Genomic DNA, 26,786 nt, shown 5'->3' with positions numbered 1-26,786 from the left:
AGTCTATTTTTCTGTCCTCCCAGAACAAAGTAGTAAGTTTCTGATCTGCTAGCTCATGACACAGGATTTTCTTGGAAACCCATTTTTACTACATTTGCAAGTGGTAGCTTGTACAAGCAGGGAATTCTTTCCTGCATCACGTGCTGCCTGCCTGGAAAGGGCAGGTTTTCTACTGCTTACTAAAACAATCCCATATGATGCTGTGTAGGCTTCATGTCTTCAATTGAATGAGTTTTCTACCAGCCAAAGTATCCTATCACTTCAGTAAAATAAAGACTTATTTAAACATTAGTATATTAGCTGTCAGACATATCAAACCAGCTCTATTCAAAGAGAGTCTCAAGCAGACTCATCAATGGCCACAGGTTCATCACATTCAGGTGTTCTACATGTACACTAGCATGAGAAAAGCAGATGGTAGCAGGTGATACATAAGAAGTTAACATCAACAGCAGACGATTTCTTGGGGGACAGTAATTTTCCTTGCTTTTCTGTAATCTCTAGAGACAGCTGATATAATACAGCTGCTCCAGCATTACTACCATTAGAGCATTGCTGAAATAACCATCTCATTACACACAGTAATGAAACTGTATTTTATTATAAGCAAAAACAGTTTTTATATCACCAAGAAACCAGGACCGACACACTTTTCAAAGAGCTACCCATGTAGAAACTGGTGTACTTTGAAATCAACTTGTACTTCCAATTAGAGAAAAAAGCATGGTGTTACAAAAAGAAACAAAACCAAACCCAGAAGTAATCAGAAAAAAACCAGACCTCATTAATTATGTAAAATCTGCCAATACCCTGGTCCTTCCAGACAACAACAGTCACTAGCTCCAATTCACAGTATTCCAAAATAAAAGTAACTGCTTGTTCAAACTTTCTCAATATTTTCTGCTTACCAGTTCCAGACATGCAGTTTGGCAAAGACAATCTACTAGTCCACACAGTGTGCTCTTCAGAACCATTTTAGCATTTCCTTCTTCCAAAAAAGATAGTAACACAAAGGCATCAAGTACATACACTGCATCTTTGTGGGGGAAAAAGAAAGAAAAAAGGAGGGGGTCTGACGCAGTGAGAAAGCTACGTAGTCAACTCATAGACAACAGCAGAAGCATAGCTGAGAAGTCTGGAGACAGGCAGGAAACCATCTTCAGTATTCTGCATCGAAAGGGTAGTCCTTGTGAGTTTTGCACCTGAGGGAAATCAAAGAGGAAAGATTGTATCATGTCTGAAAGATACTATATGCAGCTGTAATCACTGCAAAGAGCCGCCAAGGGAGGAGCTGAACTGCATAAAAGCAGAGTCAGTTTGTTTCTGTTTTCCTTGGTGAGGCACTGCATTTGTAAACAGAAAGATTGTTGAGTGCCTTCTGTTGTTTGGGCTCTGAGCATTTCAGGCAATGTGACCTAGGTGCTTTGTAGACAACTAATTCAAGGTTTCACTATTTACTGGCAGGAAGACCTTTTTTTCAGCCTTCCAACAAAGATTTCATATCTGGCTTTAGGCTTCAAAGTTGCAAATCCTCATGTTACTTTTTGCATGTTCACCCACTGTCGTAACCACTCCTGAAGAACATACAGTCAGTTTTTATAGTATATCTAAGGGTCATGGCAGAAAGACAAAATACCACAAGTAAAGTTAATCCAGAATTTGAGCCTGCGTCATGCTCATTTCTCCAATATGGAGAAAATAAAAAATAAGAATAAGAAGCCTCCTGTTGCAATTCCAGCTACAAAAAGTTGCTTGGAGACTGAACTGAAAATGAACATGAAGTTTGCTTTATGCTCATCATGATTTGGTTCATAACACGAACATTTAAAATCTTACTCTGAAAAGTTATTTTGAGGATGACCCCTTTGGAAATTGAGTTTGCATATCCTGAATTTCAACCAAGCCCAGTATCTATAACTTCATATACTGAACTATGACATACTGATAACTTAACAGCTTGAAAAAAACCACTGCCACTTACGTGCTCATTGCACAGACTCTCCAGTTTCTATTAAAGCTGAGAATAGTTGCCATCTCCTCTTTAGTCAATTCAAAGTCAAATACCTAAAAAGAGAAACAGCTGGGAATCACCTCTCTGAACAAATCAGAGATTGTAAGCAAAAAAATCACAAAATTAACGAACAAGTCCACAGTGTAGGGGTGCTTGTTAGAAGAAATAACTGTTTCATGAAGGAGGGAAAGGAAAAAGATTGCTCTCTGGATTCCCAAGGCTCCACTAGCTGGAGCTGGGGAGGGAGGTGAGCAGGAAAGAGGGAGGAATTAAAAAAAATCTCAAGTTGCAGTTACATGTGCCAGTTGTTTTAAGAAGTCTGGAGAGCACTCAGTGTTGCAGAATGCCGCCATCTGTGAAGGATGTGTCTTTCTGTCCTATTCCAAAGCAACATCTACAAGACTTTCATATTCCACCTAATACAACTAAGTGTCTTCCAAAATCCTAATGTTGGTTTCAGTCAAGGACCACTGAATCAAGAGCAGCAACATGGTTTATGGATACCAGGACTATTTTCTTAACAGTGCTTGCTCTACATAAGCCTTTTGTGGTGTGCTACTGCACTTGGGCCCCAAGCAAGCTCTGTCAGATGATTCATCCACATGACACACAACAGGAAGCATCACATAACGTGACTGTTAAGATTATCAGCACAGAGTTTCCAAAAGCTTTGTCCACTCCTGCTCTCCAACTGTAACGTTAAGTTTAGTCCTCAGTAGACCGCAGGTAAACATACAGAGAGAAAAAGCCCAGTCCTCTTGCCCGAGGAGGACTTAGGGAGGGTGAGAAAGGAACGCTGCTTGCTCAGCAGGGGGAAGCCATGCCATCCCTGAACATGCCATGCACCCAGGTCACTAATGGCTCACCTTGAAGTTCTCCACAATGCGCTGTGGTGTGACAGACTTGGGAATCACAATCACGTTTCTCTGGATATGGAACCGAATGAGAACCTGCAAGAGGCATATCACTAAGTCAGAGAGAGGATGACTTTTGTTCTATGGCAAGCAGAGCCTGTTCCAATAGTTGTTTACTATAAACTGTACAATTCAGCAGAATTAATCCATTTCTGCAGAGCTGCATTTCAAATCATACCTGAATTCTAAGTGGCACTTTCTGAAGTGCAAATAGAGAAGTGGTGGAGCCCCACACACAAGGCCTCCTGTCTCCTTTCCCATCCAGTTTAGTGATACTCAGTTCCTTCCCTTCCCACCTAGACTTTTAGTAGGCTAAGCAAGGGTTCACTTCTCTGCAAGAGGACTTGAGATGGGAAGACTGAAGCATGACAGCATCTGAAGATGGGTCAAGAAAATGTTTCTTGTTGATAGTCAGAGAGCCCTTGCAAGCATGCATTGCAGGCCACATAGTAAACAAACCTGCATTGCTACTTAACACCACAGAAGAGCACCACAGGTGATAGGGAATGAAGAGCCAGCCTGTCCTTTACATTGTCATTAGCTGTCCTTAATGGCTGTGTTACAGGAAGGGATACCCACTGTCTGGCACCCACCCACCTGTGCGGGTGTTTTGTTGTGCTTGGTTGCAATCTCTTTGATCTTGGGGTCATCCAGAAGGGAAGGATCCTCTGGCTTAGCCCTACACAGAGGAAAAGATCAGTGTAAAGAAACCTCCATAGATCCAACCTAGCAGAGATCTCTATCTGGATAAATACAAATGGTGCACTTGTAGTCTCAAAGTTTCAAGCATAATCCATGCCAGCTGCCTTGCAAAGTGCAAAGCAATCTTACCATGGTCTGTCAGGAGAGCCAAGCGGACTGTATGCTGTCACAGCAATCCCTTTGGATTGACAGTACTTGATCAGCTTCTCCTGGGTAAGGTATGGATGACATTCGACCTGCCAATGTAGGAGTACAGAGATTGACAGCAATTTAACTGCTTTAACATGTTCCAGGGATTAGTTTTTAATCAAATCAAAGGATGATTTTTGTTCTAACTTACAGTCTCTGTGCGATGTTATGCAGCCTTTGTTTTCTGTATGCCCCCACCCCCTTACTACTATTTGTAGTAATTCTCCTTTCAGTGAAGGGTCCAAGGACTGTAACACCACTCCTTAAAACTCTGCTGATCCATATAACCTCCAACATATGGGATGACCAGCTACGTAACTGCTTAAATGGCACAGTTCAGTAAAATGCACACATAAGAGAACTGTAAAGTCATAACAATAGGGTAGCAGACCAGTAAGTACAAAGTTCTCTTTTCATCCCTAATTAAATATGCTGTAATGGGTTTTTTTTGTTTGGTTTTTGTTGTTTTTTTTTTTTTTTTTTTAAACACAACTACCATACTAACTTCAATACCAGTACTGTTTCATTCATTTTTCTTTGCTTTGTGCCAATATTCACGCTGAATACCTCCAGTTTACAAAGAGTGAGAATGGCTAACTGCTACAGATTTTAGACCTTCAGCTTACTGTCCATTATAGACTTTTTATAAATGCATGTGTACTTACCATGAATTTCCATAAGAATAGCTACATAACAGAATACAGACTCCTTAACAGTAGATCTATATTCTGGCAAGCTAATGCACAGATATGCAGTATGGAACAGGAATTATTCATGCGTCAGGAGACAGTAAATGAACATGAATATTTGACACTTTGCAGAGAGGGACTTTCAGCATAGTTCCACACCAGGGAGCACTACTTTTCTTTCAGCAGGCAACATCCAGAACCTTTTTGACTACACTGTCATTCGAGCCTTCTGCAGCCTGCTGCTGCATTCGGAGGGAAGTCCCCGGACACTTGTGCTACTGGCAGGTGGAGCAAGAGAGTGCAAAACATGGCATCAGTTTACAGCCTCGAGTGCTTTATTTGCAGTTCTAGTGCTTGCTGTTATCAGAAGCCTGCATGGCTGTTTCCTTTCTGGGGCATGCTGGAATATTAGACAACAGGACACGTAACTCAGTTTTTGAGACAGATTATACATATTTATTTTGCTTCAGCAGCTCCAGAAACACAGCTACTCAAGAGTAACAGAGCATCTGGTTATTTTCTCAACTATTCAATAGGTAGAATTTACGCAATATAAGCAAGGCAAAGTCATCCTTGCCTGTCCACTGACACTCAAGTTGAAAAACTTCTGAGCTACATTATCTAGCCTTATGTTTGGAACAGGATGAAAAGCCTATGATGTACATTTAAACAAGTATCTTAAGCTACTGCAATCCACACTGTGTTATAATAATCAAGTACTTCAGAGTCAGATTTCCTTACTGAACTAAGTACCAGTATCATTGTAATGTAATTACTACCTTGCCAAATTAATTTCTCACCACAAATGAAACCAATGTGCATACTGACTGTATTCAAATTAAGAATGGGAATGACACCAAATACAGGGGATTACTGGATTACACATGAAACATCTGCACAGAGAAAGTGTCTGCAGGACTCACTATCACTATTAGGCCAACTGGGAAGTGTCATTAACAGACCAGCTTTCAGGCTTGCAAGCATTTCTTCAGAAGCAGTACATTTTGAAGGACAGGGACCAAAGACCCATTGCTCTGAGCTTAACTTGATTATAGTAATCAGAGAGCTTGAGAACATCTGCAAGTGTGAGAGATATAAGGTCAGTGACCTCTATGCAAGAGACAAGGGTAATTATCAACTACAGTGATACTGGCAATGAGGTGTGGCAGATGTTGAAAAATGCCATAAGACTTTTACTAAGTATCATAAAAGTACATTGGGACTGATAATGAAAATACACAGTAGAGAATTATGAATTTTGCACTTGTCAGAATGTTTCAGTTTTACGTTGAATAGAATTCCAGAAACAATCCTATTAGCTTTCTGAAAAGAAGTGTTAAAATCCTTTTTCAGTACATATGCTCAAGCTACCACAATAAATTAACCAGTTCTTGTAATTGGGTATCAATAACTGAGACTGCAGTCCTTCAAATGCCACAGCAATCAAAGACAAGTCTAGATAGACCCCCACAGGGGACTATCCTGGGACCCATCCTCTTCAACAACTTGTGCCAGGCTATAATCTTGTCAAGTTTGCAGGTGATGCCAAACTGGAGGAGGACCAGTCAATACACTCAAGGGCAGGGCTACCACTTCAGAGGGACCCACTCAGGCAGGAAGAACAGGCCAACAAAAACCTTATGAAATTCAACAAGGCTGCACACAAAGCCCTGCACCTGGGAAGGAAAAGCCCCTGACAATAACACAGGCTGGAGCCTGACTACCTGCAAAGCAACTATGCTAGAAATGACCTGGGGGCCACAGTAGGCTGAGCTGAACATGAGCCAGTAGTGAGCCCTGGCAGAAGGAACGCAGCCATTAAATTGTGGGAAGTGATCATCTGCCTCTACTCAGCATTTGTCAGACCACCTTTATAATACTGTGTCCAGTTTTCCCCCTTCCCAGCCCCCTCAGTAGAAGAAAGATTGACAGACTGTCAGGAATTCAGCAGAGGACCACCAAGATGGCTAGGGGCTGGAGAACCTGCTGTACTGGGAAAGGCTGAGGGAGCTAGGCTTGTTCAGCTTGGAGAAGGGAAGGCTTCAGGTCTCCTAGTAGCAGCTTTTCAATACCTAAAAGAAGGTCATCCAAAGACAAGCCAAGCTCTTCAGTGGTGCATGGTGGGAGGACAAGAGACAACATAAGTTGAAACAAGAGAGGTTGAGACTGGATATAAGATGACTCCCTCCCTCCCCCATACACCCAAGGCAAGGGGTCAGGCAGTGGAGCACCCTGCCTAGAGAGGCTGTGCAGTCTCCATCATCCTTGCAGGTTTTCAAGATGGACAAAGCCCTGGGCAACCTGATCTGATCTCACAGCTGATGCTGCTCTGAGCTGTGAATTACAGCAGATTATCTCCCAAGGTCTCCTGCCATCTGAATTTCCCCAAGATTTTTATTCAAATGCTGTCTATGTACCTGGACACTTCTACTCCATGGCCTACCTTGCAGGTCCATTTCCTCCTTCCTCCTAACCCTCATTAAGTCTGTAAGGAGTCCATAAAGCATGTTCCTGTTCAACTCCCTCAGTCATCAACGACAGGAAGTGGCCTCTCCACAGAACAGTTGCAAAAAGGTCATTCAGTTCTCTGTTAGGTCCTCATATATATACACACTAAGTTTTACTCTACTTCAAGGAAGTTTTTAAAGCTCATCTGAGTTGCCCCCCTAAAAAAACCCAAGGGATTCTGGAGCTGCTCCTTGCCAGATTTCCAAGCAGTAGGGCAGAAAGTCCATAAAAAACCAGCACCTTGTGCATTCAGAAGTAGTTAAAGGGTGGGACTGAGAGAACATGCTGTGTCTACTCCATTCTCTCTTTCTATAACCTTGTTTCATAATAAGATCTTAGTAATTCTTTAAAAAAAGAAACCAAACAAAACCAAAAACCACCACCACCCAAACATTTGCCTGCTGTCACTTTGCAGCTTACCTGGTTATTTGCAGGCTTGTACTTCAGTCCTGGTTTGTTCAAGATTCTTTCAATCTGCTCATGGTTAAAGTTGGAGATTCCAATGGCTTTTACCAGACCAGCATCCACCAGCTCTTCCATGGCCTAACAGAAAGAAGCACAAAGTCAGCATCTAGTATACATGACAGAGCCTGAAGAACACGTTCTTCCTGGTACGGCTTGTTTCCTTCATGAGAAGCACAAAATGAGCTTTTAGATTTTCAGAGTTCAAGCTTGAGGAAAAAAAACAGCACTAGTATATTTGTGCCATGTCTTCCATTTCACTAAAGCTCAAAGACTCATTCTTTGAGATTGTGGAAATTCACAGCAAGTTAGAATTGGAAAAATAATGATACCAAACAACCCACTATTGTACCAGTGAGTCCTTCCAAGTAGTTCTACATACATGAGACAATTTACTGCTGAAGGTAATGAAAACATGGAAGAGACTGCTGAGAACAGAAGACATGATTCTCCTGCTGTGGCTGAACTTACCTCCCATGTATCTAGAATATCTGTGTTGCTGGGTATAGACATGCCTTTGTCATCTGTGGGAAACAGCTCCTCTCCTGCCTGTCAGCGACAAAGAAAATCCTTGAAACACTCTTTGGTACGAATTTAGGTTAACACCAGCTGAAGACCATGACACTACAAATTCCTACTGCAGGACATACTAATATTTATTATCTACATATGTATTAAATAATACTAATACTCATTATCTACATTTTTCAGCCTTTTCTTTTGCTTTCACATGGGATTATGGCATTTTTGCCCACAGCTATCCCAATAAGGACAGGTACTTCTGCTGGACACAATGTCCTCTGGCTCATCAAAATACATATGGTGAAATACAACTCTCCACTTGTAGAATTATAGCCAGTTTACAAGTTTACTTTCTATATTACAAAAAGACACAGTTCTTATGTGGACATAATGAAGTGTTTTATTAAAATATGTAATAAGGTCCCACTTAGGACCTGGAACATGTTCAGTCTATATTGGACCAGATCTGCTGACAGGTCTTTCATGGGGAGACTCATTGTTTAAGCTGCTGGCATAGGGAATGTTTAAAACAGCCTGTGTCCCAGTTAGGACTACATGCCAGGTATCAACTTCATGCAAAACTAGTTTTTTTTCTACTGATACATTATTACGCCACAACACATTTTCACTCTGATAGTTCTGTCCATGTGAAACTAATTTAAAAAAATACATACGCTATGAAAAACAGTTGATCTCAGAAGCAACAACTAGAAAGACGATTTTGATCAGGCTCTAACAGAAAGACTAAGCTTAGAACTATTCAAACTGAGACATCAGTTCCTTTGTATGCAGTCAGTAAAAGAGTTAGGAACTAAAAAGTTTCACCTTTTGAAATCCAAGGTCTGTGGAACACTAAGGCTCCTACAGCAAAGGTCAGTTCAATCTGTACTGTATTAAGGACTCAGTGATTAAAGACAGAAATGGAAGACAGAAACTTTCTCTTGTTCTGTGATTCTGTAACATGCAGAGGAAAGAATTTCTGTCAGGCAGAAAGCACAGCCCTCCTTCCCACAAAGAGGGAACCACATCATTCTCAGCTGAGCATACTTTGGATTTGTAGAAGACAACACATAGGCAATAATCAAAAGGAGAGCAATATAACTTATGATTGCAGCAGGGAAACCCACCCCTAGTTCAAGGTCTACCTCTTCCATGATCAAAAGGGCAGAGGATGCTGTGCAAGCAGGAATCTCGGAGGTAGGGATCAACAGCCTGGCTCACATGGCCAAAGTAAAGCTGAGTGCCAGAGCAGTGCTGGTATACAACAGACACACGATGATCTGTGTTGGTTGGAGCAATTACTGGGCTGTAAAGCCATATCGCTCTTCAAAACTGCCAGTCGCAACAGACAAAGCCAAAGGCATTGCCGTTACTGTACCTTGAACCCAAGAGGCCAGTGGATGAGGTAGAGATCCAGGTAATCCAGTTTCAGGGCAGCAAGAGTCTTCTGGCAGGCTCCCTTCACCAGAGGCTTGTCATGAAACGTGCACCACAGCTAGAGACAAAAAGCCAAGGCACACCGTGACTTCCTAGGTTAAAACTCTTGGAACTCTGTCCTGTTCAGGAGAGTGCCCGTCCCCTTTGGACGGTGACATGGAACTATGTCATCCTACTGATCTTCAAACAGGGCTTGCTCTGTGAGCAGGACTGGCCTGTGATACTGAGGGCAACATGTGCAGTGGCAGCACACATGACTGAATGGTGTCATGGCAGACAGCAGAAGTAGTCTGGTTTCATTAATTAAGACTTCATTTAAAACCCACCTACTAGAAGGTCAGCTGCTGCATGAAAGAGGACATCGTAACTTCATGCCAGGAGAAGGTGAAAGCATCACCTGTATCAGTGGTATATACCATGCATAATTCTCCATACAGGATGAGGCAAAGTAGGAAGGCTGTCTCAGGGGTGGCCTAAGTGATGTTCTGAATTGTCCCATGCTGAACCACAGAGTAGGAAAGTAAAGAACTGCGGGGTTACTATGAAAAAACAGGTCTCTCCTGGGATCCTATACCACTAGATCCATACCTTACTGACAATGAAGAGGTCCTCTCGTTTCACAACACCTTCCTTGATTTTTTGCTGTATCCCATCCCCAACTTCATTTTCATTTTGGTACACATAGGCACAATCAAAGTGACGGTACCCAGCATCAATGGCAGCCATCACTGCAGCTGTTACTTTCCCTGGTGGGGACTGAAAAAATAATATCCAAGAACCTCTAATCAATATATATTGAAGACCTTTTTCCTAGCAAGATAAAATTAAGAAAGCCACCCCACCCAAAGCTATCCCCAATTAAAATAAAGCAAAAAACACCAACAGCATCAAAAAGACCCTCAGTGTTCTCTGCAGCATTCTTGAGTCTGTGTACATCTTTGAATGCAGGCTCCTGAGCTTAAAGCCAGCCTCCAGCTGTCTCTCCACTCCCAGGCAGGGCTCAGCCCAACAGCTTTGCAGAGCTGAGGCCCCATCACCAGGACAGCTCTCCGGAGCCGGGCCAAGGCCTCCTCACTTTCCCATACCACTTCTAAGAGGAGAAGCCCTCAGCAGCTGCCAGCCAGGGGGGCTCAGCCCAGGCCTCGGCAACCCACGTCCCTGGGCAGAGCCCTGCAGCTGTGCAGGAGCTCAGGCTGCTGCGAGGGACCCTCGGTGCCAAGCGCCCCAGCAGCACCACCGTACCGAGAGGGGAACCCCGGCCGGGGTGTCGGCGGCGCCGGCAGCGCTGCGCCCGGGGGGGCGGTGGGGATGGGCCCCGAGCCGAGCCGAGCTCCGACGCCGGCGGCCACGGCTGCGCCCGCAGGGCCCAGGCCGCCCCCGGCCGCGCTCCCTCTCTCCCCAGCGCGGGGCCGGGGAAAGAGCGCCCGTCCCGCACGGGCGGTAACGGGCAGGGCCAAGGCCGGGCCCGGGCTGGGCACAGCCGGCCGTAGCCGCCCTCCCGACGCCAGCGAGGAGCGGAGGGGGGGGCACGGCCGCAAGCCCCGTTACCTTCCATGTGCCCAGCCCCAGGATGGGCATCTTGGCCCCGGTGTTCAGCTGCACGTAGGTCGCCATGGCCCCACACACCACCCAGCAGCACCACCGCGGCAGCTGCCGACCCAGCGCCTTTAATAGCGGCCGGGCCCGCCCCGCCCCGCCCCGGCGCGGCGCGGAGGAGAGGGGGGGAGATGGCGGGGTAGTGTCGGCGCTGTACCGGGGCCGGGGCCCGGGCCCTGTGTAGCCCACGGCGGGGGTCCGAGGCGGCGGTTGAGGGCGGAAGGAGGCCGCGTCTGCGAGCCCCGGCGCCGGGGTGAGCGTCACGCAGCGACCCGGGTTGTGTCAGACGGTGCTTAAGCCGGGGCTGCGCTAACTTGACGTGAAAGGCGTTCAGCGTCCGGTGCTCGGCCGTGCCTCCGCACCCGGCTGGTAGCCCTCCCGCAGCACCTCGGTCCCTCGATGTCACATCTCAGCCGTGCCCGGGATGGGGACGACAGAGGGAACATGAGGCAGAGGTGTCTCCCTGCGCCTTAAGAGCTGTTTGCGGGTTGTGTGCCTCAGGCCGAGGAAGGGCTGAGCTCTTTGCTGGAGCAGCACGTCCCCACGACGGGGATGGTGGCCTGGGCTGGTCTCCCTTGTCCGAGCCTTGTGACCCTGCGTGCTGATACAGTGAGACTGCTAGAGAAACCTCGGCGTGGCTGGCTTGTGAGAGTGGGGAGAACCTGTTCCCGGCTCCAGATCGGACAAATGCAGCTTCCACTTCAAGGGAAAGTGAGCTGTGGCTTAGGAGTAATTTAGGATAAAATGAGTTTAAAAAAAGAACTTTATTTTGAATGTTCGGAGAGGTTTTTTTAAAGTGTTTTGAAAGTCACAGAAGAGGAACAGTGACTTTTTAAAGAGTGATATAATCATCAAATTGTCCCTCTGTTTTTAGGGAGGTGCTGAGGGCATTTCAGAATAACATGCACGATTGTAATCATACATGGTAGGTGGCCAGTAATCTCACATCAGAAACTGGCTTTGAAATTTTTGCAGACAAGCGTGCGCTGTTCTGCTGAAGAGGTCACAGTGCAGTGGAAAAAACCAGACTTGCCTGGGAGGCTTTGCTGCTTACTCACACGTGGAGAGTTTCTTCAGGTGTGAGCGTTTGCTCTGGGTGCCTCTCCCGCGGCAGAGGCCCCTGCTCTCTGCAGCCTGGTATTTTTTGCTCCATTTAACTAACGGCGGGCAAGGTAATTGGTTTTCCTCTTTAATGTTCCTCCTGTTTTGTGTCAGCGCCATCAGCCGTCCCCGGCAGGATGCGATGTGTTTTCACTCGGATCACGAAACCGTTATATAACTCGGTGCTTATCTCTTACCGTTTGGGTTCGGTTTTCCCTGGCAGTTTCATGTCAGAGGGATGTCTCCATCTTGTCACAAGAGGCTTCAGGCAGAAGTTCTGTATTTTGTTTTTACTGTTCGCTCTCGTGAGTGGGAGGCTTTCCCCTCACAGCTGTAAGGCAAGTCAGCTTTCCGCTGTTTACCTCTCCCGAAGGCCCGGCGGGGCCATCACATGGCAGCAGGGCCTTGGGGGAAGAAGAAGTACTGCGTGTGTCACCGGGTGACAGCCAGCCTGGTAAATCCTGCGCGCTGTGTCCTTGATAACATGGCCAGCTGTTTCTTTACAGTGAGTGCTGGCAATGAGGAACTGTGCGGGCGAGGAAGGTTTTCCTCTTTTTTTTCTTCATCCACGTGTGAGGTTTTGCACTGAAACAGGATGCATGGTATCATGAGTTTTTTGGTTTGTTGTGATGACTTTGCATTTAATAACTGTAATTTCACCACAACTTGTGACTTTGGAGACCAGCGGTGTTTGGTATCTGAGAAGAACAGGGCCCAAAATCATGGAAGTGGGTATGTCCTTGTGGAGGCAGTCTTTACTGGCAGAGACCCTGTGGCCTGCCGAAAAAGCACAAAGGCAAAGTAAGGAGGTGACGGAGTCACAAGGTGCGATCATCTCTACTCCTAAGGGGGAGAGCTGCAAGGGTCTGCAGCTTTAGGGCTACTGACAGATACAGGCATAGGTTAAACCAGTGTTTTGAGGTGAGCGCATGCGGGTTTCAAGCTTGAATCCCTAGGGAGGGCAGCGGGAATTTCTGCCTTGCTTGGAGCCTTTAAAAGGGAAGGTTTATCTTCCTCGGTGGGGTGCTCCAGTTCAACCTCCGGGTGCCGGGAGGCAGATCTGAGGGTCTTGGCTGAACCTGTCTTCTACAAGACCCTGGCCTCTTTTTCGCTCTGAGCTCAAATCAAGCCAGGAGCATATCTTGGTGGACCTCCCATCTTCTCAGAGTTGATGAGGCTTTTTGTCTTCGCACTAGCATTTGTCCATTAATCCCATCTGCTTAAAAACCATGCCCCGGGCACAGCCAAGCGCTGAGGAAGCGCTCCCGCCGCCCGCAGCAGTTACCGGGTGGGAAGGGCAGGTTGAGCCTGGCAGGGCAGACCTGGGCAGGAGGAAACCGCGAACTGCCCCAGGCCGGTCAGAACCGGTTCCAGCCAGCTCTGAAACCAGTGCTGCCGCCAGGGCTGACGGAGCTCTGGCAGATGGGGAGAGCCGCGTGGCCCCCCCAGTCCCCCTGCCAGGGGTGAAGGAGGGCAGCACCTCACCCCGAAGGGGCTGGCTGCTGAGGGGCCTGCGGTCTGGGCCACCCCTGCCGGGCAGCGGCAGCCCTGGGGACAGCAGCCTGCCCACCCGGGAACACTAAGACACAGTAAGCAGGACTGAGTGGTAAAGGGAAGCGTCAGGCACCCAGCCGCACCCTCTGAGCCACCCTCGCCTCAGGGGAGGGATTGGGATGGACTGGGTGTAATTTGTGGTGAAAATGGGGGAAGCGGAGACGAGGACAGGGAGGGGATTGGCGTTTGGCTTAGAGGCTGCGGAAGGGGGAGAAAGGCATTTCCTGTTTTGTTCTTCCGTGTTCTTTCCCCCCCCCCTCAGTACCTGAATCAGTGAAATGAAGTTTGGGTTAATTGGTGATAAATCAGCTTAGATTGCCCTGAGATGAGACTGTTTTGCCTGGGACAGTAGCTGTTGGAGAATGCGTGTGACGCCCAGCCCTGTCATGGCCCAGAACTGGAGTAATGAGGACTCTAGAAGGAGCCATGATCCTGGTCCTGGGAGTATGTGGTGGTGGAAGTGGCGCAGCCAGTGTGTGTCTAGGGGTGAGTGCAGCTGGAGAAAGGAGGGACCTGGGGAGACCATTGCTGGGTAGGAAGGTGATTGGGAAGAAATAGACAGGTGCTTCCTCCAAGCCAGTGTCCCAGTGCCCTGGTGTCGTGCTTTCTCCACATGTAGGATCCAAAAGCACTGACCGGGGAGCTGCAGAGGGGTTCGCTGTGAAACGTGGGGAGAGGGATGTGCTGCTGTGATGCGGCTGTGTGCTGGGGCTTGCCATGTGCTGCAAATGGGGCTTCAGAGAGACCAGGGCTGCTTAGCAGAGTGGGGGAGTCGCGCTGATGATCTTTGTTGGAGTAATGTGCATTAACAAGTGCTCAGGGCGAAGGGAAGGCCCTTGGTCAGAAGTGAGTAATAGTGCTGAATTGGCCGGATGGAAAGCTGCATGCCAGGTAGGCCAGGCTGCAGTTGCAGGAGCAGCGAGTAGTCTTAAAGTGATTGCCTCAGAGCGGGACCCTGGCACCTCTGGGGGGAAACTGAGGACTGATGGCAAAGTAAAAAAGCCCTTTCAGGCAGCCTGAGTTGCAAGGTTAAGTAGACCTGTGGAAATGGGAGTGCTGCTCCCCAGAGTGTCAGCACTTTCTTGGCAGTCCTTTGCTCAGAATGTAATTACAGAAGTGCTGAACACTTGCAGCAACTGGTGTCCCTGCAGTGGCTGTGGTGGTGCTGGGAAGCTGGAGCAAATGGGGTACAGCTTTTGTCTTGGAAAAGCAGAGTTCTGGGGAGTGTGGGCTCTATGCTACTTGCAAGCACTGCCCTGCACAAGGGAGGAAGGCTTTAGGATCTGCTAGAGAAGGGCTGTGTGGAGCAATGGCCTGATCCTGCTGATCCCACAGATGAGACACTCCCACAAGAGGGACTGGGAGGAAGGGGGTAATCGACTGCAGTTGCTTGGACTGCTGGATTGTGTTTACAGGCAAGGAGGAAGGCACCCTGAAAAAGTGGTGATCACTGATGCTGTGGCCTGAAAGCTCCAAGGTCTGAGCACAGTTACTACCGCCCCTCTGGTATCGCCTGATAAGCTGGTGGGACGTCAAGGAGTGACTTATGTGTATTGTACGGGAGGGAGCATGCCAGAAGACAGGCAGGAGATGAGTGGCATGGCCAAGGATAATGCTGGGAGTCCAGTAGTATGGTTGACCTTGGAAAAAATTTTAGAAGGGGTTGGAAAGTATATGTTAAGATTGCTGCAGTGTTGATCCTGATAATTTTGTCTGCTGGGGAAGGGGTGGGTTTGTCATGTGTGTTACGTTCACACTGGTGAGATGTTAACTACACTAGTCTGGTCTGCAGGGACAAGGGATGGAGTTTATAATGAATATACATTAAGATTGTGATGATGTTAAAGGCAGAGTTTATATAAGGGTGAAACAATTCTTAATATATCTTTCAAAGAGGTGATGGGTGGAATGTAAAGGACATAAATTGCAGGGGGTATCAGGGGATGGCAGTAGTGACCTGTGTGGAGACTATGAACTGCTCAGTGCCAGCCAGAACCAATTCCAGCTACCTCTGAAGCTGATGTAAACACCCTATCTCATGCCAAAATTTAAGCCCATGGCTCAGACACACTGTTGAAAACATAGGTGCACTCTTTGAAGGAGGTCCATGCTGAAAGGGCTTACTTCTGAGGGGACTGCAGCTGGTGGATGAGCCATGCTGGAGCAAGGAAACCCCTGAAGGCACTGTGGCCACTGGGTGACCCATGCTGGAGAAGGTATACCACTGAAAAGACAGTGGTCTGAACCTTTGGCTCTCCCTGCACCGTAGCAAACATTGTACCTTTATGGTTCAATAAAAATGCGTATTTAGTCTCAGCAGAGCTGTCTCAGCTCAGCCTGGGGATTGCTGAGGGTTTTATGGGTTGCTTCCTTCAGGAAGCTGCAAAACAAACGTTCTTGGATTACACGTTCCTGAATTGAAAATGGACATTTTGGAAACAAGGTCCTAAGGTGCCTCTTTTCTTGAGCAAAGGTTTTACTATTTTCCCATGAAACCCAATGTGCAACTTTATGATTATGCATGCAGTCACCTGCCTAGTAGGAGGAAACAGAAAGGTGACACAGCCACAAAAGCAAATACCTCATCTCACCTGGTCTTGTTAAAGGAACCTGGATTGTTTTGATGGCTTAAGTTTGAGTGTCAGGTGAAAAGGAGGTTTCGGGATTAATTCCTTGAGATCTACACTGCATGTTTCCTGTGCCAGATATGCTCCAGAGCAGGTGTCTGTGCGTGCAGGGGGGTGTGGGGAGCTCGGGTGCCCGGCTCTGTTGTCACTGGGACTTGTGTCTCTGCACTGTGCCCTCTGGGGCTGGGATCTGCCAGAGGTGGAGAGGCCAAAGGGGTTGGTGGGCTCAGGCCCTGCTGCTCCCCCATGGGGGTGAGCAAGCCCCTGATACTGGAGTGCTGTGGGAGGGCTCAGAGCCCCCAGCTGCAGCCCTGGCTCTGTGGGGCCAGGGCAGTGGTGGGAGGGGGTGGCTGTGTCGAAGGGGGCTGCCAGAGGAGATGGTTGGAGCCGGATGGGCCATCATCCCTGAGCACCTGTCCTGGGCTGGGTGCCCTGGGCTCAGAGCATTCGGTGCTGCCAGGGGAATTGGCCCCCGAGGCTGGCAGGGCCGGTGGGGAGGCCAGCAGTTTCGGAACAGCACCTAGGGGCTAAGCCTCCCCTGCCGAGGGGAAGACGCCCAGGTTGGGTGGTGTCTGAAACGCCCCCCAGCACCGCTGGGGGCTGTGGCCGGAGCTCGGGGGCTGGTGGCCGGCGGGGAGGGGGCAACGCGGGTCTCCTCCGAGGGCTGGCTGCCCTCTGGTGCCCGCGGGGGAAAGTGCCGAGTGGCTTTGTTGTCCCAGGGAGGATCCGCGTCCCCGACGTGCAGGTGACTGCAGCCGACCTGTGTGTACTTCACCTTTGTTCACAGAAGAGAGGGTGCGTGAGGTCTAGAGAGCCTAAAAAGAGCAAGTTGGGTCTGAACCAAGGGCAGCTCCCACCATGGGTGTAATGGATCGCGCTGAAGGCTGCTGTCTTGTTCAGCCCAAATCTCCTTTGGCTGTGACTGGAGCTTAGAAGTTGGCCCTGAGGTGGGTACCTAAAGTTAGAGGAGATGATTCCCCAGCAGAGAGACTTCAGCAGCTGCCTATGACTTAGGAGCAAAGGCCAAGGACAGCTGTGCAAGTGTGTCTGAAATACAAAGCACATCTTAAAAACAGAACAGCAAGTAAATTCTCATTTCTTTTGTTTGGCTGCAATAGGCTAACATCTATTAGTTCTATACAAAAGCACTAGAAATACTTGTACTGCATCCCTCTGCCACATTTTGTTCCTGGTCCCGGGGGTTGTATATTACCTTCTTTTGGAAGTTTTAATCTGAAAAAAATTAAGTTTTATCTGCAACAAGCAGAATATCAAACTCAAAAATAATGGGGCTAGTAAAGAACAAACTCAGTTCCTGAAGTCAAATGGTATTCAGGGTCCAGCATTATGTCTCACTTCTAACTATAAGGTCTAAGCAGGAGCATAAACACTTACACTTTCAAAGCAAAAGATCTTTTTGATCTGGCAGGAATCTTTTATTTCATTGTTGCATTTGAAGATTAGTTTTCCTCAAATATGGGCACTTGAATGAAATGGCAGGTGCAAGTTCTGAGTTTTGGGGGGTTTTTTTGCTTGTTAACAATTTTCCACATAAGGACAGAATTTCACAGCTAGCAATAATCTGAAGCACATGTTGAAATTGTGTTGTATCCAAAACCCACCATGCTGTTGTATTCTGACACATAGGAGAAAGCCTGTGTAAAAATACTGCCAAGTATGCACCTGTATGTTTTCTGAACATGTTTTGGTTTTTTTTTTTTTTAAAGAAAGGGATAAGTAGTTAAAAACCCTTTCTCAGTTCTGGAGTGGTAAAACTCCTGATTGTCTCACTCATCCTAAGGAAGTTAGTCTTTAGCTCACATTTCTCAGATTTTTCTCAAGCACTCACAACTGCTGACAATCCTCCTTAGCCTGTTGTGTTGATGCAAGATAGAGTATAAATGTGAATGTGTAGTTCAAAGTCTCTTCCTGTTTTCTCCTTAATTCCACATTTTGGCAGAGAATTATTACAGCCCACCTTTTATTCTTTAGAACAATTTTACTGTATCCTTCTTGCAAAAAAGAAAGAACAACAACAAAAAATAATCACTGAACACATATCCTGTGACTTTGTTGGCTGCAGGAGGAGAGATGCAATAAGAAAGCTGGATAAATTGATAGGAAGAATATCAGACCAAGCTCTTCAGGAGGGCAGGATATGACCATCTTCAGTATTCTGCGTTGAAATGGTACTCCTTGTGAGTTTTGCACCTGAAAGGAATAAAAGACTGAATTTCAGCCATAATTTTTTTTTTAATCTATCAAGCTCTAATGGGTGCTTAGAGGAGCCACCAAGGCAGGATCTGAACTATATAATTGTAGAATAGATTTGTTCCATATTTGTTTTCCTGGATAGTGTGTGCTGTTTGTACACTGGGAACATCCGAGTCACTTTGTCATTCAGGCTCTCGGCATTCTAGGCAATGTTTAGATGTAAAACCTCTGTGTATATAGTATTTGTAATTTAAGGGCTTGGAAAAACCAAATACTGAATGCTACCACTTACGTGCTCATTGTATAGGCTTTCCAGTTTCTGTTAAAGCTGAAAATAGTTGCCATCTCCTCTTTAGTCAATTCAAAGTCAAACACCTAACAAGAGAAACAGCTGGAGGTCACCTCTCTGAACAAATCGGAGATTGTAAGAAAAAAAAAAAAAAAATCACACAATTAAAGGACAAGTCTACAAGGGAGGGGAGCTGGTTAGAAGGAATGACTGCTTCATGAAGGAGGGAAAGGCATCTCTCTATTTCCAGGAATTCATTGGCAGAGGGAATAAAAAAAACCCAGAATATCCAAAGTTGCAATTACACATGCCAGCTGTTGCAAGCCACTTGGCAAGCACATAGTGTTGCATCCACCACTTGTGAAGGATGCATCTTTCTGTCCTATTCCAAAGGAACATCTGCAAGACTTTCATATTTCACTTAATCCAGCTAAGTCTTTTGAAATCCTGATGACTAGTTTCAGTCAAGGACCACTGAATCAAGAGCAGCGACATGGCTTATGGACACCAGGACTATTTTCTTAACAGTGCTTGCTCTACATAAGCCTTTTGTGGTGTGCTACTGCACAATTCATCTGCAATCTGCAGAATAGGAGACAACATGTAAAGTGACTGCTAAGATTATCAGCATACTGTTTCCAAAAAACTTTACTCACTCCTGCTCTCCAGCTGTAACCTGAAGTTTAGCCCTCAGTAGAGTGTAGGTAAACAGAGAGAAAAAGCCCAGTCCTCTTGCCTGAGGAGGACTTGGGAAGGGTGAGAAAGGATCACTGCTTGCTCTGCAGGGAGAAGCCATGCCATCCCTGAAGGGAGCACCCAGCTCACTCATAATCACTCACCTTGAAGTTCTCCACAGTGCGCTGTGGTGTGACTTGGGAATCACAATCACATTTCTCTGGATCTGGAAGCGAAGGAGAACCTGCAAGAACAGACAAGTGAGTCAGAGAGAGGACGGCTCCTGCTCTGGAGGAAGCAGAGCCTGTTCCAACAGCTGTTTTTCCTAAGCTATACCCACTTCTGCAGAGCTGCATTTCAAATCTTTCCTGTCCCTGCAGCCCAGGTAGCACTTCCTGAAGAGCAGAGAGGGAAGTGGTGGAGCCTCACATGGAAGACCTCCTTTCCCATCTAGTTTTGAGACAATCAAGTCTTTTCCTTCCCACCTGGACCTATATCAAGGTTTCATTCTCTGCAAGAGGACTTGAGATGGGAAGACTGAAGCATGACAGCATCTGAAGATGGGTCAAGAAAATGTTTCTTGTTGATAGTCAGAGAGCCCTTGCAAGCATGCATTGCAGGCCACATAGTAAACAAACCTGCATTGCTACTTAACACCACAGAAGAGCACCACAGGTGACAGGGAATGAAGAGCCAGCCTGTCCTTTACATTGTCATTAGCTGTCCTTAATGGCTGTGTTACAGGAAGGGATACCCACTGTCTGGCACCCACCCACCTGTGCGGGTGTTTTGTTGTGCTTGGTTGCAATCTCTTTGATCTTGGGGTCATCCAGAAGGGAAGGATCCTCTGGCTTAGCCCTACACAGAGCAAAGATAGCAACAGAAATCTGTATTTAGATGAATGATTAATGGTGCACTTACTGTCTCAGTGCTTCAAGCATAATCCATGCCAGCTCCCTCACAAATTGCAAGGCAGCCTTACCATGGTCTGTCAGGAGAGCCAAGGAGACTGTATGCTGTCACAGCAATCCCTTTGGATTGACAGTACTTGATCAGCTTCTCCTGGGTAAGGTATGGATGACATTCAGTCTGCCCACACAAGAGTACAGAGATTGATAGCAATACAACTGCTGTAACTCACTCCGGTGATTATCTCCTAATGCACTTAAAGGTCAATTTTTGTCCTCATGTGCCAGTCTTTGCAAGGTATTATTCAGCCTTAGTTTTGTACAGCACCTACTTTTACAGTAAGGCTTCTTGCATCTCTGGGTCTTTGCTCTGGGGAAAGAGCATTTCATAAGGCTCATCTTTGAGTTCTTTGGCCCTGAGAAGGCATGTTCTGAGGTGCTTCTCAGATTTCTAAGCAGTAGTGTAGCAAATATTGAAAACCCTGGTGCCTTGTATATTCAGCAATAATGTGGAGTGGGATTAGAAGGACATGTTGCATCTGCTCTGTTCTCCCTTCTCTGTTCTTGTCATAAAAGCCTCTTTCTTGTGAGTGTGTGAAGGGGTTCTATAGATATCTGTCATTTTGGACAGAGATGCATTTTTTTTCTTTTAGCCTGCTGTTTTTTGGTAACTACATGCAGAGAAAGTGTTAAAGTATCCTTAGGACTGATAAGCTCTGGAGACTAGTACTCTTAGTGAACCTGCAAGAACTACTGAGTTCAGAACTGTAAGAGATGTCTGAATCTGTACAAGGCCACCTGGAGAAATAAGCATCTACAGTAGGTTATGTAGCTATTGCATACAAGAGGGCAGCGTCTGCTACGTGCAGACAAAGACTAGGTGATTTTTTGTATGTGTGTGTATACACACACTTTATTTTTATTTTACATAAATAAAAAGGTCTTCAGGGCAGATACTAGGAAGCCACTGGTGTGCCAATACGTGCTCTGCTTTTGCATATACAGTTAAAACTGACCTCCCATTTCCAACTGGGTGACTGAGTGAATTGTGCATGCATATGTGCATGCTTGCATGAAGAAATGCATGTGTTGTGTGAACAGTTATCTGCTATTAATAACAGACCGATACTATTACTAATAACAGAACAAGTAAGATATTTTAAGGAATTATGGGTGTAATTTGTGTACCACAACTTCATCCCCTATCAGGATACACGAGATCTACAACATCCTCATGTATACCCAGAAATAGTCATAGGGTGTTAACATGCTGTTATCTACTTTGTTCTCCACTTTGTTCTCCCTTTTTCCATCTCCTCATTCAACTGTAATCAGATCTTTATAATCCCTGAAAACTATTCACCTGCAGTCACTTAGCAGCTTACCTGGTTATTTGCAGGCTTGTGTTTCAGTCCCAGCTTGTTCAAGATTCTTTCAGTCTGCTCATGGTTAAAGTTGGAGATTCCAATGGCTTTTACCAGACCAGCATCCACCAGCTCTTCCATGGCCTAATAGAAAGTGGAGCAAAGTCAGCATCCAACATACAAGACAGGGCCTGAAGATGTTCTCCCTGGTATGGCTTGTTTCCCTTCATGGGAAGGGAAAGACAACTGTTTGGAGTTGCAAAGTTTGTCTCTTGGAGAAGTGCGCACTGGTGTATTTGTGCCATGTCTTCCATTTCACCCAAGCCCAGAGGCTCATTTCTTGAGATGGCAGAAATTCACACTAAGTTATTTACACATGGAAAATAATGCTAATCAATAATGTGATGTCAAGCCAGCACTGGAGGGCTGTACTCCAGGCTGTAGGCAAGATCACAACCTAAAATAACTTTATTTGCGCAAAGTGTATTTGAGCAGTTTAAGAACTGTGGTGAAGACAGTTCTGTGGTTGTTACGGTCAAGCAATCTGGTCTGCAGCTCCACTGAAGATTATCAGCTTGACTAAGCATGTATGTTTTGAAAAGCTACATTGTATACCATACAATAAATACATAAGAACTTTGTGACTGCTGAAGGTAATGAAAGCCTGGAAAAGACTGCCAAGGACAGAAAACATCATTCTCCTGCTGTGGCTGAACTTACCTCCCATGTATCTAGAATATCTGTGTTGCTGGGTATTGACATGCCTTTGTCATCTGTGGGAAACAGCTCCTCTCCTGCCTGTCAGTGACAAAAAAAAAAATGCTTGAAACACTCTTTGTTGGGAAGTTAATACCAAGACAACTGATGACCATGATAGCTTTGACTTCTAGTACAGAAAATACTAATACTTGTCTGCATCATTCATGCAGGTTTATGGCATTTTGCCAGCAACCATTCCTAGTAGGAGGGACAGGTGTATCTCTTGGACCCAGCAAAATGGTGACTCACCAAAACACATACAGATAAACAAGTCACACCACTTGTGGAACAAAGCGGAACAAGCAAGCTTGCTGTACTCCTCTGTCATGCCTATTAAGGGAGAACAAGAACTGTTTTTTAAAGAGTACAAGGACCTGTTTAGGTCCCAAGAACATTTAAGTTAGGTCTAGGGTGAGCCACATCTGCTGAACAAGGTACTAGGTACACACACAGGTCTCCTGTGAGGGGAGCCTCAGTTTAAGTTGGTGGCACTAGGAAAATCAGAACATCTCAGATGTATAAGAACAGAGATAGATCCCCACATGTCTGTATTGCTCTAAACCTAGTGTGTTGTGCAGATGTCAGAGTATTATGCCATGACACTTTTACTTAAGGGCTTTGTTCATATAAAACTAACCATGACAGCTTTGAAAGTATGACAAACAGTTGACAAGCTCAAAAGCAACAGATGGGATGGAGGTCTTAACCTGTCTGTAGCAGAAAGGAAAAGCTAAGACTAGAAATAGCCTGAGACATCAGCTCCTTTGAAGGACATGAAGTATGAAACTTGGATGTCAGAAAGTCTCACCTTTTGAAATCCAAGGTCTGTGGAACAACACTAAGGCTCCTGCAGCAAAGGTCAGCTCAATCTGGACTGTATTAAGGACTCAGTGATTAAAGACAGAAATGGAAAACGGAAGTATTTTCTTTTGCTCTGTGTTTCTGTAACACGCAGAGGAAAGAATTTCTGTCAGGCAGCAAAGCACAGCCCTCCTTCCCACAAAGTAGGAGGCTAAGTCATTGGCAGATGAGTATACTTTGGATTTGTAGAAGACAATGCATAGCCAAAAGTAAAGCAGCACAACTCAAGCTTGCAGCTGGGAGGCCTGATCTTAGTGCTAGGTCTGCCTCTCCCAGAGGCAGAGGAACGGCAGAGGATGCTGTGCAAGCAGCGGTCTCAGGGGCAGAGATCAAGAGCCTGCCTCACGTGGCCGGAGGAAAGCTGAATGAGCAGCACTGGAGCAGTGCTGGTACACACAACAGACACATGGTCTTTCTGGACTGGAGCAGCAGTAGTGCTGCAAGCATTACTGGCAGTTTTGAGGAGGTCTCCCAGGAGGCAAAGCCAAGGGCATTGCTGTGACTGTACCTTGAACCCAAGAGGCCAGTGCATGAGGTAGAGATCCAGGTAATCCAGTTTCAGGTCAGCAAGAGTCTTCTGGCAGGCTCCCTTCACCAGAGGCTTGTCATGAAACGTGCACCACAGCTAGAGACAAAAAGCCAAGGCACACCGTGACCTCCTGGGTTAAAGCTCTTGGAACTCTACTGTCCTGTTCTTGAGAGGAGAGTACCTGTCTCCTTTGGAAGGCGATGTGGAATGAGGCCATCCTATTGCTCTTCAGATGGGGCTTGCTCTGCAAGCAGAACTGGCCGATGGCAGTGATACCAAGGGCAGTATGTGCTGTGGTGGCATATGTGATCAAACAGGGTTGTAAATTGAAGAACTGATCCTGTTCCATTAGTCAAGACATGTAAAAGCCACTTATTAACTTAAAAAGAGCTCTTTAGCCCATATCTGCTGGTAATAATTTCAGTGGTGAGCCAAATACAGGATTTCCTGCATAAGCGGGGAAAAAACCAGCACACTTTCTGGGACCATGTGAGCTTACTGACAATGAAGAGGTCATCTCATTTCACAACACCGTCCTTGTTTTCTGCTGGATCCCTTCCCCAACTTCAGTCTCATTCTGGTACACGTAGGCACAATCAAAGTGGCAGTACCGAGCATCAGTGGCAGCCATCACTGCAGCTGTTACTTGCCCAGCTAGGGAATGAAAAAGACGGTTAAGATCCCAAATCAAAGCATACAGGCCATTTCCTAGTTATCTAGAAACTAAAGAAACACACATGAAGGGGTTTTAAGAGTTCTTCCATGCAGTGTTCTTAAAGCTGTATTCATCTCACAAATGCAGGCTTCTGGGCTTGAAGCCAGCCTCCAGCCGTTTACCTGTAGCCCCACTCCCATGCAGGTTCAGCCCAACAGCCAGGTAGAGCAGAGCCCCCAACACCAGGACAGTTCTCCAGAGCTGGACCAGGGGGAACAGCGTTTTGTGCCAGGGAGCTCTGCAGTGTCTCTCGCCCAGCACTCCTCGCTTCCCAGTACTGTGTCTGAGAAGAGAAACAGTCAGCAGCTGCCCAGCTGGGAGAATTTTAGTTTGATGGAGAGGGCAGTGGTCTGCACCTTGGTCATCCACATCACCATGGAGTACTGCACCATGGTCTAGCCCAGCTCCTCCCCAGGCACATCCCACCTGTAATTTGAAGGTTACATCAGCTGCTTCCTTCAGAGATGTGCATTTCTATATGTTTCTATACCCTGAAAGGGCACATAAGAGCTGTGCACAAAGAAACATTGGCATATCTTGTTCATACAAATCCAGTGATGTATGTTTTCGGGCATCGTACAGATAACTGATTTTGTGGTCATCATACCAATGGTGCAAATCTCTTTGTCAGAGCTTGCTTGAAACGCATGGATTGTCTTCTAAAGCCGTATCTTATTACCAGGCGATTCAAGACAACCTCACCCTGGCTTTAAGTTATTCAGCACAGAAGCAGCAGCACACGAGCCTTCGCTGCGGGGAGGGATGGGGAGCGCCAGGGAGAGGGGCCCGGGAGGTGGCTGCAGCAGGTGGGGTCGCCCTCCCCTGCGGAGTGCGGGAAGGAGCCGCCTCTCACGGACCGGAGAGGCCCAAGGGTCGCCTCTCCCCCGCGGGGTCGGGGACAGACGGCAAGAAGGACGGAGAGCACGCTGGGGAAAACAGCTCAAAAGCAGCGCGGGGCTCGGCCTGCGGGCACCATCGGACCGAGAGGGCAACCCCGGCGGCGGCCCGGCCGGGATGTCGGTGGCGCCGGCAGCGCTGTGCTCGGGCCCGGGGTAGCGGCGGGGACGGGTCCCCGAACCGGGCCGGGCTGCCCCCGCCCACACTCCCTCCCCAGGCCAGAGCGCTCTGGAACCCCCCGCGGCCCGGCAGGAGATGGCACCGGGACTGGGTGCGGATCCAGCCCCCTCCGGGAGCGAGAGGCCGCAGCCCGGCCGGGGGCACCGCCGAGATCCCCCGTTACCTTCCATGTGCCCAGCCCCAGGAGGGGTATTTTGGCCGCGGTGTTCAGCTGCACTCAGGTCACCATGGCCCCATACGGGAATGCTGCCAGGCAGCGCTGCCCGCCGAGCCCCTTTCATAGCGGCCGGGCCCACCCGGGGACAGCCACCGCCTTACCGCAGCTGGCCTCGGTTACACCGAGCTAGCGTGGGTTAGTGCTGGTTCTCCCTGGGCCCCCGGAGCTGCTCTCTCTGCAGTTGTGGGTTGTGAGCCTCGGGCTGAGGAAGGGCTCTGAGCCCTCCAGCTAGAGCAGTATGTCCCCACGACGGCGATAGTGGCCCAGGCTCTTGCGGAGCTCCCGTGGTGTGGGTGGCCTATGTGAATTTGGGAGCCTTCAGCCTTCAGTGCCCCTCTGAAGGTGGGATGAATGTAGCCTATGCTTGCAATAATAGGAGAGGAAAAGTGAGCTGTTTTCTAGGAGTAATTTAGAAAGCCGTGATTTTAAAGAAGAATGTTATTTTTAGTGTTGGGAGAAGCTTCTTTAATGTTTTTTGAAAGTTGCAGAAGAATAGTGAGTTTTTAATGAGCGTCATGATGATCACATTGTCCCTCTATTTTCAGGAAGGTGCAGGCCATATTTCAGAATAAAATATAGAAGTGTAGAAATAAATGGTAGGTGGTCTGTAATTTCGCATTACAAACTGACTTTGAAATTTTGCAGATAAGAGCATGCTGTTTTGTTGTGATCACAGCACAGTGAGGGGAAAAAAAAAAAGTACCTGCAGGATCCAATAGATGGTCCAGGATGTTATGTTAAGGCCTCCTGAGAAACTTTGCTGCTTGCTCATGCTTGGAGAATTTATTCAGGTGCAAGCATTAGTTGGGAGTATAACAGTGCATTTTTCTCTGGATGCCTTTCCCACAGCAGATGCCCAGCTGCTT

General features: G+C 47.1%; 1 protein-coding gene and 1 pseudogene across 2 annotated transcripts; both read right to left on the bottom strand.

Annotated features, from left to right (window-relative positions):
• Positions 1-577: 577 nt before the first annotated feature.
• Positions 578-25,883, bottom strand: LOC127029690 (aldo-keto reductase family 1 member B1-like). Of its 2 annotated transcripts, none has more exons than XM_050915447.1 (10): positions 25,867-25,883; positions 10,023-10,190; positions 9,376-9,492; positions 7,947-8,024; positions 7,434-7,556; positions 3,757-3,863; positions 3,523-3,604; positions 2,878-2,961; positions 1,982-2,064; positions 578-1,202 (listed from the first exon to the last, which is right to left on the bottom strand). In XM_050915447.1, exons 2-10 carry the CDS (start codon positions 10,158-10,160, stop codon positions 1,160-1,162), a joined length of 855 nt encoding a protein of 284 aa, XP_050771404.1. In that variant the 5' UTR covers positions 10,161-10,190; positions 25,867-25,883; the 3' UTR covers positions 578-1,159. The 2 variants fall into 2 exon arrangements, with proteins under 2 accessions (XP_050771404.1, XP_050771403.1); XM_050915446.1 differs by lacking the exon at positions 25,867-25,883 and adding an exon at positions 10,983-11,119.
• On the bottom strand, positions 18,481-25,932 carry LOC127029693 (aldo-keto reductase family 1 member B1-like; annotated as a pseudogene).
• Between the last annotated feature and the right edge of the window lie 854 nt (positions 25,933-26,786).

Source organism: Gymnogyps californianus, chromosome 1 (assembly GCF_018139145.2).
Source record: "Gymnogyps californianus isolate 813 chromosome 1, ASM1813914v2, whole genome shotgun sequence".
In the NCBI taxonomy this organism is placed as follows: domain Eukaryota; kingdom Metazoa; phylum Chordata; class Aves; order Accipitriformes; family Cathartidae; genus Gymnogyps; species Gymnogyps californianus.
The sequence above is the reverse complement of the archived record's forward strand: the minus strand, read 5'-3'. Positions and strand labels throughout refer to the sequence as shown.